The sequence below is a fragment of the Scomber scombrus genome, chromosome 3, assembly GCF_963691925.1.
Source record: "Scomber scombrus chromosome 3, fScoSco1.1, whole genome shotgun sequence".
Lineage (NCBI taxonomy): Eukaryota > Metazoa > Chordata > Actinopteri > Scombriformes > Scombridae > Scomber > Scomber scombrus.
The window spans coordinates 26,733,451-26,751,670 of record NC_084972.1 but is presented as its reverse complement, the minus strand read 5'-3'; the positions used below and the strand labels follow the sequence as shown (position 1 = coordinate 26,751,670).

At 40.2% G+C, this 18,220-nt stretch overlaps 1 protein-coding gene across 1 annotated transcript in view; it reads right to left on the bottom strand.

Moving 5' to 3' along the window:
- LOC133977674 (membrane-associated guanylate kinase, WW and PDZ domain-containing protein 3) overlaps positions 1-18,220 on the bottom strand; it is a 121,206-nt gene that overhangs the window by 9,880 nt on the left and 93,106 nt on the right. The window contains 8 exon segments of the mRNA XM_062415918.1: positions 573-1,220; positions 2,111-2,302; positions 6,687-6,793; positions 7,720-7,812; positions 8,143-8,200; positions 9,040-9,119; positions 13,295-13,463; positions 16,425-16,631. Coding sequence (XP_062271902.1) covers positions 573-1,220; positions 2,111-2,302; positions 6,687-6,793; positions 7,720-7,812; positions 8,143-8,200; positions 9,040-9,119; positions 13,295-13,463; positions 16,425-16,631 — 1,554 coding nt within the window.

Genomic DNA, 18,220 nt, shown 5'->3' with positions numbered 1-18,220 from the left:
TAATTCTCGCTCTCAGACTTGTAACAGACTGCATTATGCCTCAATGGGAGTCGTCATAAACAGAGGCGGGTTGAGAGGAGGCACACAGGCAGATTTGCTCAAGAAATGATCCCTTATATACATGTGAGAAAAAGAGAAATAGGGCTCAACCAGATCAAGTCTGATCATCGTATGCTACAGCATATGGGGTGCAGGTGGATCTATTCAGCTGAAAAAGGCAGCAGTCTCTACTGTGATGACCTTATGCAGACCGCAGACACAGTGGCATCACTCAGGCTTCTACAGAACAACAGTGTGTGGTCAGTCAATACCCCCAAACCACCCAGAACACCACCACACCTCCTGTAAGTGTCAGCAGGCTGACCTCACCTCTCATGGGCGCTGTTGAAGTTGCATTGACAGTAAAAGCAAATTACATCACACATAGATAACATTAAAGCATGAGAATAATGGTGGGTGGATAGAATATACTGACAGGATGAGGATATACAGAACATGGACAAACACATGCACCCAGGCAGACATACAATACAAAAACAGAGATGCATTTCCTTGTTGTTACGTTGTCTTACCTCCTCGTAGCACTAGCACGTTGACCTCACTGCCCACTGGTAGGTCTTTAAGAATATCCACCACTTGAGCATGGCTCAACGTTTGGACATTTTGCCTGTTGATCTCTTTAATGACATCTCCTTTCTGAAGGCCACGGCACCACTGTGCATCCAGGATCATCTTCACCTTCTGGCCCAGCGGGCAGTCGGCAATGGCAAACCCAAATCCTCCAGGTCCTTTAACCAATGGCACGCTTACCAGCTCTGGCTGCAGCATCCCTGAGGCCACCTCTCCCCTCTCCCCCTGCCTCCCATTGGGCATGGCTGCAACTACCGGTCGGCCGCTGGCATCTGTAGTGACATAATGGAGCTCCTGGGAGGAGCCGTGGAGGACATCACCTTTCACAAGCAGTGGCTGTCCATTGATGAGGGGCACGGCTGTCACCACCTCTCCACCATGCAAAGCCTGCTGGGGCTGGGTAGCCGGTGGGGGAGGAGGAGGCGGGAGAGGGTCATCGCTTTCTAGATCCACGTCTGGTGGAAGCGGGTAGCCATGACAAAGAACCATATCCACATACTGGTTAATGGGGATGGACTGGAACATCTGCACCACCTCTGGATGGGTTTTCCCCAGCACACACATCCCGTTAATCTCGACAATCACATCACCTAAAACACAGGGTGAGAAAAGAAAGCAAGTGACAAGGTGAGTTTGTCCCCTGGTATTTAATCTAGACGTGACACGTCTCTACAATTCATTGCAAAGCACTTAACTCCTTCCTTTGTCAAATGGATCCTTCCTCTAAAATGTTCCTTTCCTCTTCACTGCTCTCTCATATTTTCATAGTGGCAGTTCCCTGTACCTCTTCCCATTCCTTTTATCGTCAGTCTACCATTCATTTCCTACTTTATTCCTGTCCCTCCTTCACTCGCTTCATTGTTGAACAGATCTGAACAGCACTCTCAGACACAACTATGTGGAGGGGAGCCGGGTGTAGTTTTCTGTCACATCGTACTATTGTAACCAACACACACACACACACACACATACACACATACACACATACACACATACACACACACACACACACACACACACACACACACACACACACACACACACACACACACACACACACACACACACACACACACACACACAGAGCTCACAGCTGTTGGTTTATGTAGACAGCCGCAAGGCAATGGCAAGATCAGAAACTAAACAACAAAGATGTTAGATGGCTTCACACCCACTATAATCAGTCTGTCTGCAATAAAACGATGCCCTTGACAGTGCTGGAGTTGTTGTTATTGCCTCGTTGAACTCATGGGACAGTATCAGGTTAAGTGAACGCCACAGAGGTAAAATTATTATCTCCAGGTGCATCATGGTAGAACAGTTGGTATACTATGTTGACTGCAAAAGAGTTTTCTGTAATATAGCAGCAATTTGCAGTTATAAATTCATAAATCTGCTACCCTGCTAAATGAGACTTCAGTATTTATTTGATTAAGAATGCAATTTCTAGAAAGAGTACATCTGTAGGATTTTTGCTTACCAGACGCCATCTTGTTGTCGTGGGCAGCAGGGCCATCACTGAGCACGTTTTTCACTTGCAGAAACTCATCTGTGCGGTCACCTCCGATGATGGTGAACCCAAATCCCTGGGAGCTCTTCTTCAGCGCTGTGTGGTACATCTCACCATTCAACTGGCTGGGGTCCGCAGTGAAGATAGACACACCTCCCTTACCTGTGGGCAAAGTGTACGTGTGAGCACATGTAAAATGGTTATGTGTGTAAAGATCAGTGTGGTGGGGGAGGTGTAGAGAGACTGAGTGAATGACGGGTCTTATCAAACAAAACTCAGATCTCAAACTGTGCTCCACATCAAACACAGAAAAACTCATTAATGAATTCATATCCTTCTTGAAAGACAGCAAAATCCATCCATGTCTGCATTGAACATCAATTATACACATAATGTGCTAAGGATCAACATAGCAATTAGTCATTTCTAATCAACAGATATTAAACTAGATAAACCCGTTTAACAGAGACCTTTTCGTACAACCCCACTGAGACAACAGCACAAACAGATAAAATGATAAAAAATGTTAGCTTTAGATGCGTATTTATTTTAAGTTATGACTGAATGTGCTTCCCCCTATTACAAAACTATAGAGCAGGACAGTGATATAACATACAACCTGACATAACCTCTGACTGCATCCAATTTAGCATGATGTCCTCTCATCCCCCCCCATACTGCAGGCAATGACTCCGGGAAAAAAAAGAGGTTTTGTCATTGTAGACTTTTTATAACTTGAGTAAGGAACAACTTAAGGTCAGTGGCAACATCAATATGTACCACCAGCACGGCTGTGGCATACGCAATACAGTAGATAACCAACTGTCAGGGTCACACTGAATTAAACTGAGCAGCTTCCTTATCTGGCATTACTGTGGTATCAGCACTTTAGATCATGGTCACCATTTTTTCCCTCACTGCCCGTTGGTCTCTGGCCCAGACAGCGTTATAGCTTCTGCTCAAAAACAGTTAAAGTGAAGCCAGCCTGTGAAAAATGATGCACATTTCAGCGACTGTGCTGTATGCTGAGAGAATGTGATGTGGCTGTCAGTCTCTTAGATGACACAAAAAAAATCATCATACAAGCTACCCCTTCATCATACAAGCTACCCCTTCCTGCATATTCAAAGAGTAATGAACTGCAGCAAAACCATCCAACCAGAAAGAAAAAAACACAGTCAACAAACCATCATACAGAATCTGCGTGACTGTGTTTATTGCCAACAATAAACGTACATCATTATGAAAAGTGCCCAGTTTTATCCATTGAATTTACAACAATACATTAAAAGTAATTCATAGTAAAAAAAAAAGAAAAAAAAGAGGATACAGCTCTTGATAAATCAAAACCCACAATGCTTTGGTCTACTTTCCCAATTCTTAAAAAAAAAAAAAAAAAGGTAATAAATATAGTTTCAGATATTAAAAGGGTTAAATAAGTGTTACACGACAAAAAACGGCATGGACAAAATGTCTATACATTTCCTCCCCTGTGCTCGTATTGGACAATTTAAATAAAAATAGAGTAAACTAATTGATTTTGAGTGTGTGAACCCCTTTTTTTTGTACTTTTGGTACCTTGCCCCCGAAATTCCCCGTTGTATTTTGGTTTTCATTTTTAAATCATCTTCTAAAACAACTGGGAAACAGTTTTAAGTTTTAAGAAAAAGTTAGCTAGTGAACATTTTTGGCAGCAGAGAAGTGTATGTGAGATAGACTCAATATAAATGTCAGTGCCCATTTATATCAAAATGATGGAAGATGTCACCCAGTGCAACAATGTGGCTCAGTTATGTGTTTCTGGACAACAATGGAGGTCTGTGGCACTGGGGAATAGGATATATCAGGCTTTGGCTACACAGAAAATATTTGCTAGTGGGACCAATTTATTGTAAGTTTTGGTATTTTCATGGAATATATTAACAGAAAAGAAAAATATAAATATCAACCGCCTTACCCTTTACGGTAATGTGTCAAAGGTTATGATTCATACTTTGAATAAATCAACACTCGTCACTTCAATGTGACTTTTGAGATCTGCTGCCAAAATTGGATTTTAAAAGACCATGTCAATAAGTCTACACCTCCCCTAATATGGCTGCTCTGTGTATGTAAATCTACAGGTGCATATCTTCCTCTTCTTCCTCTGTATCTGTTTCCATTGCCTGTATGCACATGGTGACTGTTTATATGCCTATTTCCATATCTAGTTTTCCAAGATCACAACAGCAACTTTCAAGTTTGGCTGGAAAATAACAACTGCACATTTTTCCTACTTCCCACTTTTTCCTTTCAGATTTATAAACACTCTGTAACTTTCTGAGGCGTGTGTGAAGAATTTAAATGCAGGCACTCTCATGCTATCAAATGGTTCAGCAGTTATAAACATCCATTGCAGACATGAACGGCTGTGAATGTAAGTTATCACAGTCAGTGTGGACTCCACATGTTCATACTGTTGCATGGATCAAGAAAAGCTCATTTGCATAATCACATTCAAATTGCTTGATAAACTCATCACGGAATGTTTTTTTTCCTTTTGCTTCCTCCCAGTGAGTGCTGAAATATCCATTTGTGTGTGAAGAAAAATAAGTAGTGGAAGAAGAAAGAGAAAGAAATAGATGGAGCAAATGAGTACGGCGTGTGCAAGCCTGTACTTGTGTGGGAGAGTCCAAGGAAGGTCTCCATGCCAATGTTGTGGGCAGACTTTGAAAGCCAGAGGCGGACAAAACCATCAGATTCACTGCATCAAACGGCCATGGCTTTTGATTTCTCATGTGTGACTAAATTGCATTTTAAATCTCCAGTGACATTATTCAACATAATTGGGAGGACCCCTCCCTTACTACATCAATACAGCAATGGTTGCTGTTTCCGAGAATGCACCTTGAACAGCAGAATTTAAGAGCAATTGCTGCTGCAAGGCCAATAGTTGACTAACACGGAAAGTACCAAGTACATGATGTCGACACCCAGTCAGAACAAAGCTGATACTGAACATGTGGGCACAAAGCCTGCCATGTTGGCTACCTGACAAAAACTAAGCATACTCTTCTCCGCATGTTTAGCAGCAGCAAATACCTCATATAATAGGGAACTCCAAAACTGCCAAAATTGAATACTGTACATAAATAATACATCTTCAAATAAAAGTGACACTAGAAAAAATGCCAAATGAAATCTTTTGAAAACTGAAACCGAGAATACTATAATGAAGTAAAGCTGAACTCCAGAAAACAAGAATATTTTATAAATTATTCATAAAAATGAGTTGAGTTTTAATAATTTACCAAATGATTGGCTCGTTTAAACAGGTTTCTGTGCACAATCATATGTCTAATTCCTTCCTTTTAATAGTTGTCATTTCCATAAAACTCCCGGACAATCTCATACCTTGAAATACTATAAAACCCTGATTTCTTGCCTGAGGTGTAACCGTCAACTGATGATGCTTTGGTTTCATCATAGCAACTGTCTGACAGCTCACTAGGTTGTGTAATCGGTAATCAGGGGCGAGGTGGCGATTTCCTCACTCCTCACACACCTGAGCAGAGGGATGTCTGATTATGCTTGGCCTCTCTGATGTGCTGTTCCACCAGCTGTTGCCACACGCACTGCTAAAAGCCAGCCGCCTCCCCTGCATTCCCTCTCTCGCTCTGAAATCCTGCCAGCATTATGAGCCTGTCTATCTCCTACTACTGTTACACTGTAATCTATTATACATCCATTTTAATGAAAACATACTTAATTCATTATATTTATTGCCGAAGAAAAATGGCTTGTCAATCTAAAGAACAGAACATCGCTGCAGCACTGACAAAAACGTGCCTTATATGAGCAAACAATGGAAGAAAAGGCCCATTTTGACAACCTAATAATGGTTGAGGCTACTTGATGGCTGACACATTGGGCTGACCTTGCATAAACCAATGACGCGCCTACTGCCTTCCATTTCCAGTAAACATATTTATCACATCACACTGACTGAGGTGAAAGGCCTGGCCTACACACAGTACAAAAGCCAAAGTAATTAAACTACAATTATGTTTTAGACAATTAGCTGATGTTCGTGTCCAGAGTGATTTACAGAGAGTACAGAAATAGAATGAGCTCAGTGAAACGGTATCAAGTCTCTTACAAAGGCAAAGCTGCTCCTGTTGTGCTGGAATATTATACATAATGGTGAAGTAATAGAAGTGAAATACCAATTAATAAGCGGATAATACAGGATAATAAGTATTAATTTAAAAATAAGTAGAATATTTAAAAAAAAGTGGGTGTGTTGTTTTTATCCAGGCAGACAATAATGAAACATGTATTTGCATGTCTTGGAGAGAGGTGAAACCCATGAGGCAGGGTGCAATATGTCATGACGTTGTTAAAGGTCACTGTCTCATGTGTTACAGTTGCAATGTGGCATTTGCAGATGTCCCTTTATACAAATCCTCTACAGTTATGACATACTAGGTGTTTTTTTCCCCACCTAACAATCCAAATAGAGAAGAAGTCGAGAAAAGGGTGACATGTTCTGCAGAGCCGTTTCTACCTTGAGAAGGTGCTGCTGTGGCTTGTTGGATTGCAGCCGTCTCTTGGCTCAGCTTCTTCTTTGCCTCCAGGACTGGGTTCTCAAATTGGGTTTTCTGGTTGATGTGGCTGCAACATAAACAGGCTTAATGCAGGAAGTAGAGACTTATAAACACATACACAACACGCACGCACGCACGCACACACACACACACACACACACACACACACACACACACACACACACACACACACACACACACACACACACACACACACACACACACACACACACACACACACACACACACACACACACACACACACACACACACACACACACACACACACACACACACACACACACACGCACATACTTCTCATTTATTGAGCATACTGCACCATTTTTCTGCTATTAATTATGTATGCACCTTATCTATAAACAAACCATGATTTGCTAATAGAGGGATGCTACAGTGGCACCATTATAAATATATTCATAAACGCTGCACATATACAATAAAGACTAGCTTGCCTCCTGTTTATGAGGTGAAACTCTGCTATGGCTTTTAGCCATTTAATATTGTAGGAAATGAACCCCCTGACTGCAAGCAACATCCTGTTCCTTTACATCAAGGTAAACAGCCTGTTGTTCCTATACAAACCAAAGCCATTGTTTCACAGTGAGCTCATTTCAAGCTAAAGCACTGGCAGCGACAAGCTTACAAGCCACATCTATATGCCATTGACTCTCCTTGTCCAAGCCATGCGAGTTTCTCTCTCATGCCACCTCTACCTAGGAGGGAACCTTCTGCAGTCTGAGCAATAAAACAACGGGAGCGTTCCCATTTTCTTTTCATCACAACAGATTGCTACCTCTCCCTCCAGCTCCCTCCCTCCCTCCTCCCTCCTCCCTCCTTCCATGCATTCTTGTTGAAAATCTCCCCACTTCTCTTTACTGCTTCTACAATGGCTGTTTTTCACTGATTTCCTGCTGGGTTGGTGAACACATTTTGCACACAGACAATATATAGACACATACACACTGAACTTACATTCTATGTAAACATGCTGACATGCATAGTAACACAAAAACATTGGCAGAACACAGTGAGAGCACAATCAGCATTGTGCTCGTTCACAGGTCACTACGATGTTACCCACAGAGTTTCATTTTACCACCCACTGATAAACAATAGGAAAATCCTGATCAGAATCTTCAACTGCTCTCCAGGTAAATGCTTTCCCTCTGTATGTTACATAACTCAGAGCATCCTCACCCAAGATAAACAAAATGAGCCATGTGCTAGATCCATTTGTTTATTTTTAGACAATATTGATTTATGCCGGTCCACTGCTAATGTACACTAAGCAGCGTAATATGCACTCGAGCTCTGATCCCTCTGGTAAAATACGCTTGTGTGTGTATGATGGCACTGTTTGTGATGATGTCTGCTGAAGTTCTTGAAAAAACGTACTCAACATAGTATGTTCCGTACTGTGGATCGTCAATTTCCTCCCAACCATAGGGTAACTCTGCAAGAAAAAAAGTGAGCGCTATAGTTTAGTTGCACAGTGGAAAATGCAAATAGAGAGTATGCAGAAAGATTACAAAATGGAATAAAGAAGAGGAAGAGCAGGCTCAGTATTTGGCAGATAGTCATCTGGGAGTTGTAACCTAGTGAGCTTGTTGGTGTGGTAGTTACCAGTGTATTTTTTCCCCTTCACTGGGATGTTTAGCATAAGAAAGTAGCCATGAAAATATCCTACAATAATTTAGTGAACATTTCTGTGGTTTCAACAAGCAGGCCGGCTGGAATGGCTGATGTACGTTATGCCCTGATGAACATATCAGGCAGAAGGAGAAAAAAAGAGAGAGAGAGAGAGAGAGAGAGAGAGAGAGAGAGAAAAGAGCTCTTCACGCAAGAGAGAGCTTTGGAGTTGCTTTTCAGAAGCAACACACCAACTAGCTTTCCGACCGCCTGTAAAAATCCATTAAAACAAGGCTGGAAGGGTCCCACTCTTTCAGCTGAGGCCACTCTGTCTCTGCTTGCACTTAAGCCCACATTAGCATCCTGGGGATACAAAAGCACCTCTGGAATTTCTTAAACTAGACCCTAGCCCTAGATTTCCAAAAACATTAAGCCACGTGACTAATGCTTAGGGTTACACTTTAGTGACATGTCATTTCAAAAGGATGTTATACTCATATTTGACCCCGGCTGGTGATTCCATTAACTGTGTGAATATGTGTGAAGTGATGGATCATTCAGTGCATGTACAGCAGAGGTATGCCCTTGTGTAAATACATGTGCAGAAGTTAATGGGATGACTGTATGCTTGAGTGAACATGCTGAGTAGCGTAGTCTACATACCTCCATCCTCACACTTCTCAGGGGGCTTTGCCTTCTTCGCCAAGCGGGGGTCCAACCATGTGGTCGTCTTGGTATTGTGACTGCAGAGCACAAAGAGACGCCAGTAAATATAAACAATAAAAACCTGTGCCAGTAGATAAAGCACTGTTGAGGCAGAAGACGAGTAGCCAGTGATAGAAACGCAGCAACCGTATCCTCATGTGTAATATGCTCTTGTGCACAAAAGCTTACTGGATTCATCAACAAACATCTGATCCATCGGTTCACGTTCAGCTGTCACATTGCCCTGTTCATGGTTAGGTGGTCTTTTCAGAGGGGGGAAAAATCCTCTGAATGTGAAACACGACAAACTCATTTATACTCAAACGTGTTAAACAACTGGGGTGTGTAATCAGGAGTAAAATCACAATGGTCTTCTGATATTTTCAGAGACAAGTGGTTTAGATCTAAACATGAATAAAACACACAGGCTTCCACATACATTTAGGCATGCATGTATGTACACCCACACACATATAGGCCTCTAACAGTGGTTTGTTTATTCGATTGTTCAAAATTCTAAGTATTGATTGATTCAGCAAAAGAGCTCAACGTGTCTTTATGAGAGATCTAAAAGCTGTGTTGTTGTGTAGGTAAGGGACTGTAGGTAACAACTGTAGCATTCAATTGGAATAAAGCAGACTATTTATACCTTCCTGAAATCAATTTAAAGCCTTGAATAATTTTAACTCCTGTTGGTTAAGTTTTTTTTCATCATGTAAGGATGAGTGTGTGTACATTTTATCCAATTCTTGTTACCTTTTTATTCTAAATTGCTTTTTATGAGCTGCAACTTTTTTATTCACTCCGAGATGAGAAATAATGTTACTTGTACACAAACCCATCATTACCCACCAAAGATCTTTCTTAAACCTACTTGTCAGGCTGATGAGATACTGACAGAAACATTTATCTGCGTTTCATTATGCAAAAGGATGATACTGGTAAATACAATACTGTATGACATCAGATATGCAAACATTTTCATTTTTAATATCACATCGTACAACATACCCCACTGTCATTGTAAGATGACACAATTAACATAAATAGCAGCACTCAAGTTGTCAGTTGCCCTATATTTCAACCCGTTCAAAACATACTGTACCCCCATGTGTTTATCAAAAATATCATCATAACTAAAACCCCAGAAAGACATCATTATTCTCCTTGACAGTCATCAGAGGGTCGTTTTCTGTTACCTCCATGTAGGACTAGTTTAATACAGAGAGCAGTTAATCATCGAGCAATGGTCGCATGGAATTTATTACCAAGTGTTATGATTTGAGAAAGTAATATAACATGTTTTTAACAAAAAGTTAAGATGGTATTTGTTTGCAAAAGGAATAGTGTTGAAAATATGACTTTTTTGTTTAAGTATTTTTTATGTTCTTGAAGATGTCAATGGATGTAGATAGCTATCCGTCCCACTTTTATTTGTGTTTTAGTAGATGAGGTGTTATACAATATTTTTTCTCAATTATTTAAAATATTTAATTATTTTATAGAACCATTGTATGTATTAGACAGGCTTTGTATCTACCTGTGGATACGTTATTAACCATCAACACTGCACAATTTATACTCAGTTTAGATCAAATAGAAAAAAAGATGTTGCTGGTGTTATTCTATACTGTTCTTAGATTAGATTAGACTAGATTAGATTTTATTAGATTCAACTTTATTGTCATCGCATATAGCACAGGTAGAAGCACGACCAAATGCAGTTTTGCATCTAGCCCAAGTGTAAACTAAAGTGCTGAAAAGAAAATAAGTTGTATGTACAGGTTATATTCATTTATATATGCACACACAGGAAAATAGGTTAAATATACAGGTGGAGTTATAAGTCATACCGATACACAGGAGAAGTTATGCACACCAAGCTATGTGCATATGAGACTAAGTGAGATGAATATTACATATAAGAATGAGATTATTGTCGACAAATCCCACATGAAGACCAAAACAATGTATTTTGTCTTTCTCTTAGTACTTTCCAACTTCCCTACCCCGCCTGTGGCTCTCGGCCCCCATGATATCTACTGAAGATGTACAGTAAATCTTGTAAATCTTTTCAAAAACTGTTTATTGTTGCATTTTTTAAAAAGGCCCAGTAATTTCTGAAAGCAGCTGGCCACATTACTCAAACAGGATTAAATAGTGTATTTGTTGGAGACCATTTTCAGCCATGGATTAATACGCATTTGATGCTCTAATGAGTATTTATGGCAGCAGGATGGCGAATGTGGGATTGACTCAAAATAAACTGCAGTGACCCTGTTCATTATAATGCAGGAACATGTCACCCAGGGCAACAGTGTTTTTAATAGTTTTGGACAACAATGGAGCTCTATGGTACAGAGGATTATTTTACCACTTTTTTTAAAACAATATGTTTGATTGATTTTTATAGATTTTTATTTTATAAGAGAAAATGTATCAGTAAATGTATTACATGAAAAATTACATCGTATACGTATAAGACAAATGGAAATAATCCCAGGAAGACATTAACAGCAAGAAAAAAAAGATAATGTCAACCAAAATAAATGAATACATTTAAAGGTACAGACGCAGAAAACAAACAAAATAACCTTTGATGGTGGGTTGATCTAATACCACAGAACATAACTGGGACATATTTCAAGTGAAATAGGTTCCACAAGCCGCTCAGATAACTTTCCACTCATCCCACGTGGACATAAAGCATAGCAAACTATCCATAATTCCCCTCATTAGCCAGAATTTCACCCACATTACTTTAACAAAATCGCAAAATGGTCTCCAAACTTTTTCGTAAGTGTCTTGTTTACCCTTCACCATATCTGTTATCTTTTCCATTGTCAGGCAAGATGACATTTCCCTGAGCCACTGTTCAATGTCAGGCCTGTTCACGCTTTTCCAAGTGAGAGTTATCAGGTGCTTTGCTTGCAATAAGCACATATCTATAAGTGCTTGGAGCTACATTGTTGTTTAGATAAGGATTGGATGGATATAACCCCAGGGTAAACACTTTGGCAAATTTACTGACACTGTTTGGGATATCAAATGGGACACCTCCTTCCGAAAGTCTTTTCACAGTCCCACAGGCAGTGAGCCCCTTTAGAGTGATTGCCCTTGTAGCACATACCTGAATTCATACTATTAACCTTAATTAGCCTAGCAGGAAATACATATGTTCACATTAACTAGTTGTATTTGAACAGTTTTAACAGTGTTCACAGTCTGTGTCTGAACCTTGGTGCAATGTTACTCCACTCATCCAGTGATATATCCTCCTGAGTATCTTCCCTCCAAGAATTCAGTTTGTGCAGAGATGATTCAGTTGAACCAGACACTTATTGTATATAGCTGAAATTCTGGCCTAGCTATTACAAGTGAGCTGAGATATCATATTCCAAAGTTGACAGAGGGGTTTCTGTTAGCTTTTGGTTATGAGCAGCATTCAAATAAGCTCCCTAGCTGTAAATATTTAAAAATGATTTTTAGAAATATAATGTTTTACTACAAGTTATCAAATGTCATGAAAATCTTATCTTTACACAAGTCTAGTTCCTTACTGGCCCAAAGTTGGATGCCTGGATTAGTTCTCCCAGGAGTGAAACTCTGGTTTCCTCATATGGGACTAAGCATGAGAAAGAATGTATTTCACCAAAACATTTCCGTGGCTCATACCAAACATTAATTGTATTCAAAACAAGGGGATTCTCTGTTTGTTTTCTTAGTTTCTTGATATCGACTGAGTAAATGCAGAGGCTGAGGGGCAATTTGGGTACAACTGAAGACTTTTCATGTTTGCACTTCTTCTGTTTGAAAAGCAGACCAGTAGTTTCAGTTTAAGTGAGCTCATTGAGATGTAAAAATGCAAAAAGTAATGACTATTGTCATTGTCAATTTGTGTATTGATTTTTTTTTCCTGTTGGCATTAATTATTTTGTTTATAAAATGTCAGAGAATAAGGACAAATCAATCAATTAAGTTTATTTGTCAAATGTAATTATAGGGTAAGTATAGAAATGACCAACTCCATCAATTTCCATTAAGAAGTAAAAAGTAAACCGTATTTAGATATGAATAGGAATAGTACTAAATATATGTGTAAAATGAATCAATTGAGTCCCAAAAACCCTGATGAATTGATGATGATCAATTAGTTGACTACTTGTGTCAGCTCTAATGGTCACATGACCCATGGGTTGTGTCTTTAACTTACTCTATGAAGTAAACCATGCCAGTCTCAGTGTAAGCCATCTCCCAGTTAAGGGGCAGGGGCTCCAGGCTGTCATCCCGGGGAAGTGAGCTCCATGTGCGGAAGTCCATGGTGCTGCTGGACTGAGTGTAGCTGGGCACCGATTTCCTCCAGTCCGCCCCCTCTTTGTGCTCTGGTAACAGAGGAGTGGAAGGCCCAGGAAAGGGGTAAAAAAAGGGGAAAACAGAGCAGACAGAACGGAAGGTTAGCCTACAGAAATACCTCTGCTCTCCGGTTTTTCTGCCTGCTGCAGGGAACGGAGGGAGGGCCAATGTAGTTCATAGGATTTGCATGTGAGTGATGGGGTGTGTGTGTTTGCCAAAGGGCTGTTTTGCATTTGCATGTGCACACACTGTTAATTCTTCTGCGTATGTGTATGTGTACATTCCCTGTGGGTTGCAATGATGAGGCAGGGATTCACATTAGAAAGGGCCATTTGAGCCCAAAGGCGGTTTCTGTATGATAATACAGCTCTTCACGTATATTCTATTGAATTTGTAGACACTCCTCTTTAATGAGAAACTGCACCACAATAAACATGAAACATACAACAAAGGCCATCCTAATTCACTTAGCACTTCATGCCTTCCCTCAGAAGATGGTTATAAAGGGATGAAGCACAAGCTCTTTTCATCCCTTTCTTTTTATGTGAAGCTAACCTTCTCACAACAGAATATGATGCCAAAGGATGTTACGCACACTACAAAAAAGCATTTCTGGGGGTTGTATTTCCTAAAGATCATTCGACTTCTATTTTAGACTGAGTCAAAAATTGATAAAAATCCAATGATAGAGCCCCAGAGCAGCATCGACATGTTGGTTATTTGAAGAATCTAAAACATGTTCTTCTATACCCTCTCTGATCAAAAAATAAACAATTGTGCTTCATATTTAAAGAGACAAACACATAGAGAAAATGCACACGGCCTGTTTGAAGATGTTGTTATTCGCTCTAGCCATGTAAACACTGGGAGAACCAGCCTGAGGGCAGCACCTGAAGGAGAGCTCAAGTCATCAGTAAGGTTCACAAAGGGACTGCCCCTAATGGGGAAGGCCCATTATTCTGTAACCCTAATAGTGAAAAAATGTCCCATTGGACCCATGAGTCAAATGGCCTGTCATATCGAAAACAAACGCTCCTTGCTCCATCGCTCCCAAAATAAACACTTTGGGTTGGTGTACTGCTGTTATTTATAGTTAGGCATTCCAATTAGGCTACCTCTGTAGTCTTTTGGGTTAGGGTCATTATGCACTACATACACGTAAGAGCAATAATTTTGTAAATGATATCATGTCAAAATACTCCAAAAAAACTCCAGGGAGAGTGTGTATTTTCAGAACCACAGGCCTTCAGAGCAGTGGGCTTTTGTTTTTGGGATAGTGGCCCATTGGACTATGGCCTTTGGTAAGAAGATTTTCGGAATAATTGGAATAAAAGCATAACGCCATTCACAGAGGGGTAAGGGTGCACTTGACGATACAAGTCAGGTCAGATGGGCAACTGTGGGGGTAGAAGAGGGATGATCAGGGCAGTCTGAGGAAAGATGGGGGGAGATGCAGTCAAGAGTTTAAAGACTTAGAGCTCATATTTTCCATTAACCTCTTTTTTCATTCAACCATAAACCTGCCCATCTATGGCTGGTCTCAGACTTGTCTACTGAAGCCGAGCAGTCATTTGTGACTGGTTTCTTTCCATAAAAAGAACTCCTGGATGTCTGGGCATCGTTTGTGTTTGATTTCAATATGACAGAGCAGTTGGGTAAACAGACTTTGGATTTCTGTGAATCCGTACAGCTGAGCAAACAGTGTTTGAGCCATGACTGTCAAAACAATGTTTCATTCTGTCATAAAAAATAAAAAAATGGAACATTTTCAGCTTGGACTCAATGTTAACCCCTAAATCTCTTACTATAACAGCTCAGGTATTGTGCACAGTATGTAACCTATTTATGTTGTATTGCTGTTCTCCTTGTGAGCATTAAGGACATATTTGCTCCTTGGAGAGCTGAGGAGTTGTCCTGATTGATCACATACACAGTGTCCTGCTCTCAGGATGAGATTTTCTCAAGGTGACCTGCACTTTGTTAGAAGTTAACAGTAACAGCTTTGGAAGATTTACCAACAATATAGCAATCACATTTGAATAACTGTTAAATGTAACACAGCCATGTGCAGTCACTAAATGTGGTTTATGTGGCTAAGAGATCAGTATTAAAGGGTCAGTTCATCAAAAAATAAAAAATAAGCTATCTTTCTAGTATCTTATATCAAGCCATGCAGACCTTTTGGTTTTATTTAACCAGAATTTGCGATTTAACTGTGGTTAAAGAGGATAGTGGATTATGTGGGGAGGCTGGTTTTGGAAAGAAAAAATGAAGTCCTTCTAATCAAGGCCAGAATCAACCATGGCAGGTTCAAATTATATTCAGTCTAATAAGGTTGGACTGGATAGATCCAAGATCAAATTGTCAAAATTGGGAAAAGAATCAGGGCTCTTTATTTGGATCTGTTTGGGTTGACCATATTTGGATTTCATCAAACTACCCTTATGTATACACGTCCAGCATTTTGGACTTTCTACTGTGATCCCCCCCATTGTATTGGAGTGCTTGCAATATGTTTTTAATTTGGGTGACCTGGCCCTTTAAACAGCCTTTCAGGTCAAATCCCTTCAGTTTAATATTTGAATTGACTTATAGAATTTTCAGCAACAATCATAATTGTATGTGTAACATATCTCCCCCATATGGCATATAATTAAGGAAAAAAAAGTGTAAATACCATATGATCTGGGTCTGCACAACAAATACTACAGCCTGGACTAACAAATAAATGAGAAGCCGATGGGACGAGAGCTAAAGAAAGATGATCATTCTGCTCAGTAGCATGCAGTCAAACAATCTTTTAATACTGTTTTATGTGACAGATTGAGCTATGCATGGTATTGTAGTGTCCACAAACACCCACTTTGTAGCAACAACCTAAAGTCTTTCAATCTTATAAAAGATACCAAACATAGCAATTCCACAAAGGACAGAGTATGGCAGAAATCACGTTATTTAACATGACATTCTCTGCGTTGACATTTACTGACCAGGCAATCCATTGACCAGCGGTGGCCTCTCATCATCATCCTCCTCCTCGGGGACAGCGCTGTCCTTCCTGTCCATCTTACTGACTGAGGTGGTGCGTTTCCTCTGGACCTCGCCACCATAGTCTTCATCAAACAGCACCTGATCCACCAGGTCAGGCTGAACCAGGTTGGGCTCTGCCGGAGGCTTCGGGGTCCCATAGTAGTTACCTTAAAAATAAAAAGGATGGGAGGAACAGAGAGAGGAAAAGAAAAGGAGAGCAGGGAAAAGAGACTTGCTTTTAAAACAAAATAATCACAGACAGATAAGGAGCCATATAAAAGGTAGCTTGAGTACAGCCCAACAAGTAAGTAAAAGGTATTGGTGTGCCATAAATGGTATAATATCTATCTGTGTAATGTGAGGGAAGGACACACAGGCAGAAAGATTATCCACTGTATAACATCACCCAAATTCAGTTGATTAAAAAAAAAAAAATGCTCTAAATGTCGCACACCAGCACTCAAGGTTGGATATTTACAAGTTTCAGGGGTCTGCTTCCTCTGCATGATTTTCACGTCTCTTAACCCCCCTGCTTTGTTTTCCTTCAGTAACTGCACCACAGGGCTGTCATGACTCATGTAACATTAAAATCACTTCACTTGGAATTTGCCAGCAACTAATTACACTGATCATTGAATACAGCAATTATCTATCTCTCAGCTTGCTTTTTTTTTTTTTTTTTTTAACTAATGAAGAAAAACCTTGTGTTACGGATTATAAATATTCAGTGGGATAACAGTGCTCCATAAAGAGAGGGGGGAGAGTGCAAAACTCTGGTAAATTATTTGCTCATTTAGCACATGGGGTGATCCATCTACAGTATGTATGGCTGGTGAGCAGTATGTGGAACTCAATTTAGGTGTAGAAAAAGTAATTATTCAACCTCCATTAGGATTATAATTAATGTGCATACTAATTTATATCCCTACCATTTATAATGATTATTTGTTTGCTAAATGCTGCTCTGTCAGATGTGTTTACACATTAATATCAAATTACTTTTTAGCAATCCATTTGTTAAGGTCAAATATTTACTCGGTTCTTACAATAGGCAATCATCAGATTGAGCCTACTCAGCTAAATCATGATTTATAATTAGATTAATTAAAGAATGGAGAGAGATACCGCTGGGAAATAGGGATTTTCAGCAATTTAATTAGCCTCCATAAACTTGATCTTATTTTCATTTGGACCCAGCTGCGTATGGGACCATGGTATTATCAACCTTTGATGTACTTAACTGTGAACATGTAGACATCACGAATGCTGTACTGTAAGAGCAACATTTATCAACTCCAATCTTTTTATAGCTCGGTACAAAGCTGACAACTGCATGCATGCCAGGAAGAACAGAGGGCTCGGAGGAAAACATCACAGTTATTTCAGCAGCTTTACAGCACGATACTGTAACACCGCAACAGCTTTTTTGATAAGTGAGCCCATCTCAAGGCCGGCCTCATGTCCTCAGGCGTGCCAACTACAATATACAGCAAACTGGGTTAATGCAGCTATGCTCATCTTCCTCAAAGCCGTGGGAAGGTTGAGGAGGAGAAGGAGGCTGGATGAAAGCCTGCCCCTCCCCCCTTGTCGCTCGACTCTGTGTTTACTAAACGACACTCATCCGCATTTGTCAAAGATGGCTTCATTAACAGGGGTGGCACAACGATAGCAAGGAGAGATTGGGTCTGCTGGCTAATCCCCGCCTGTCTCCTGCCACGTGCTGACATTCATCAGCCAGACGCTACCTCTTTGATTA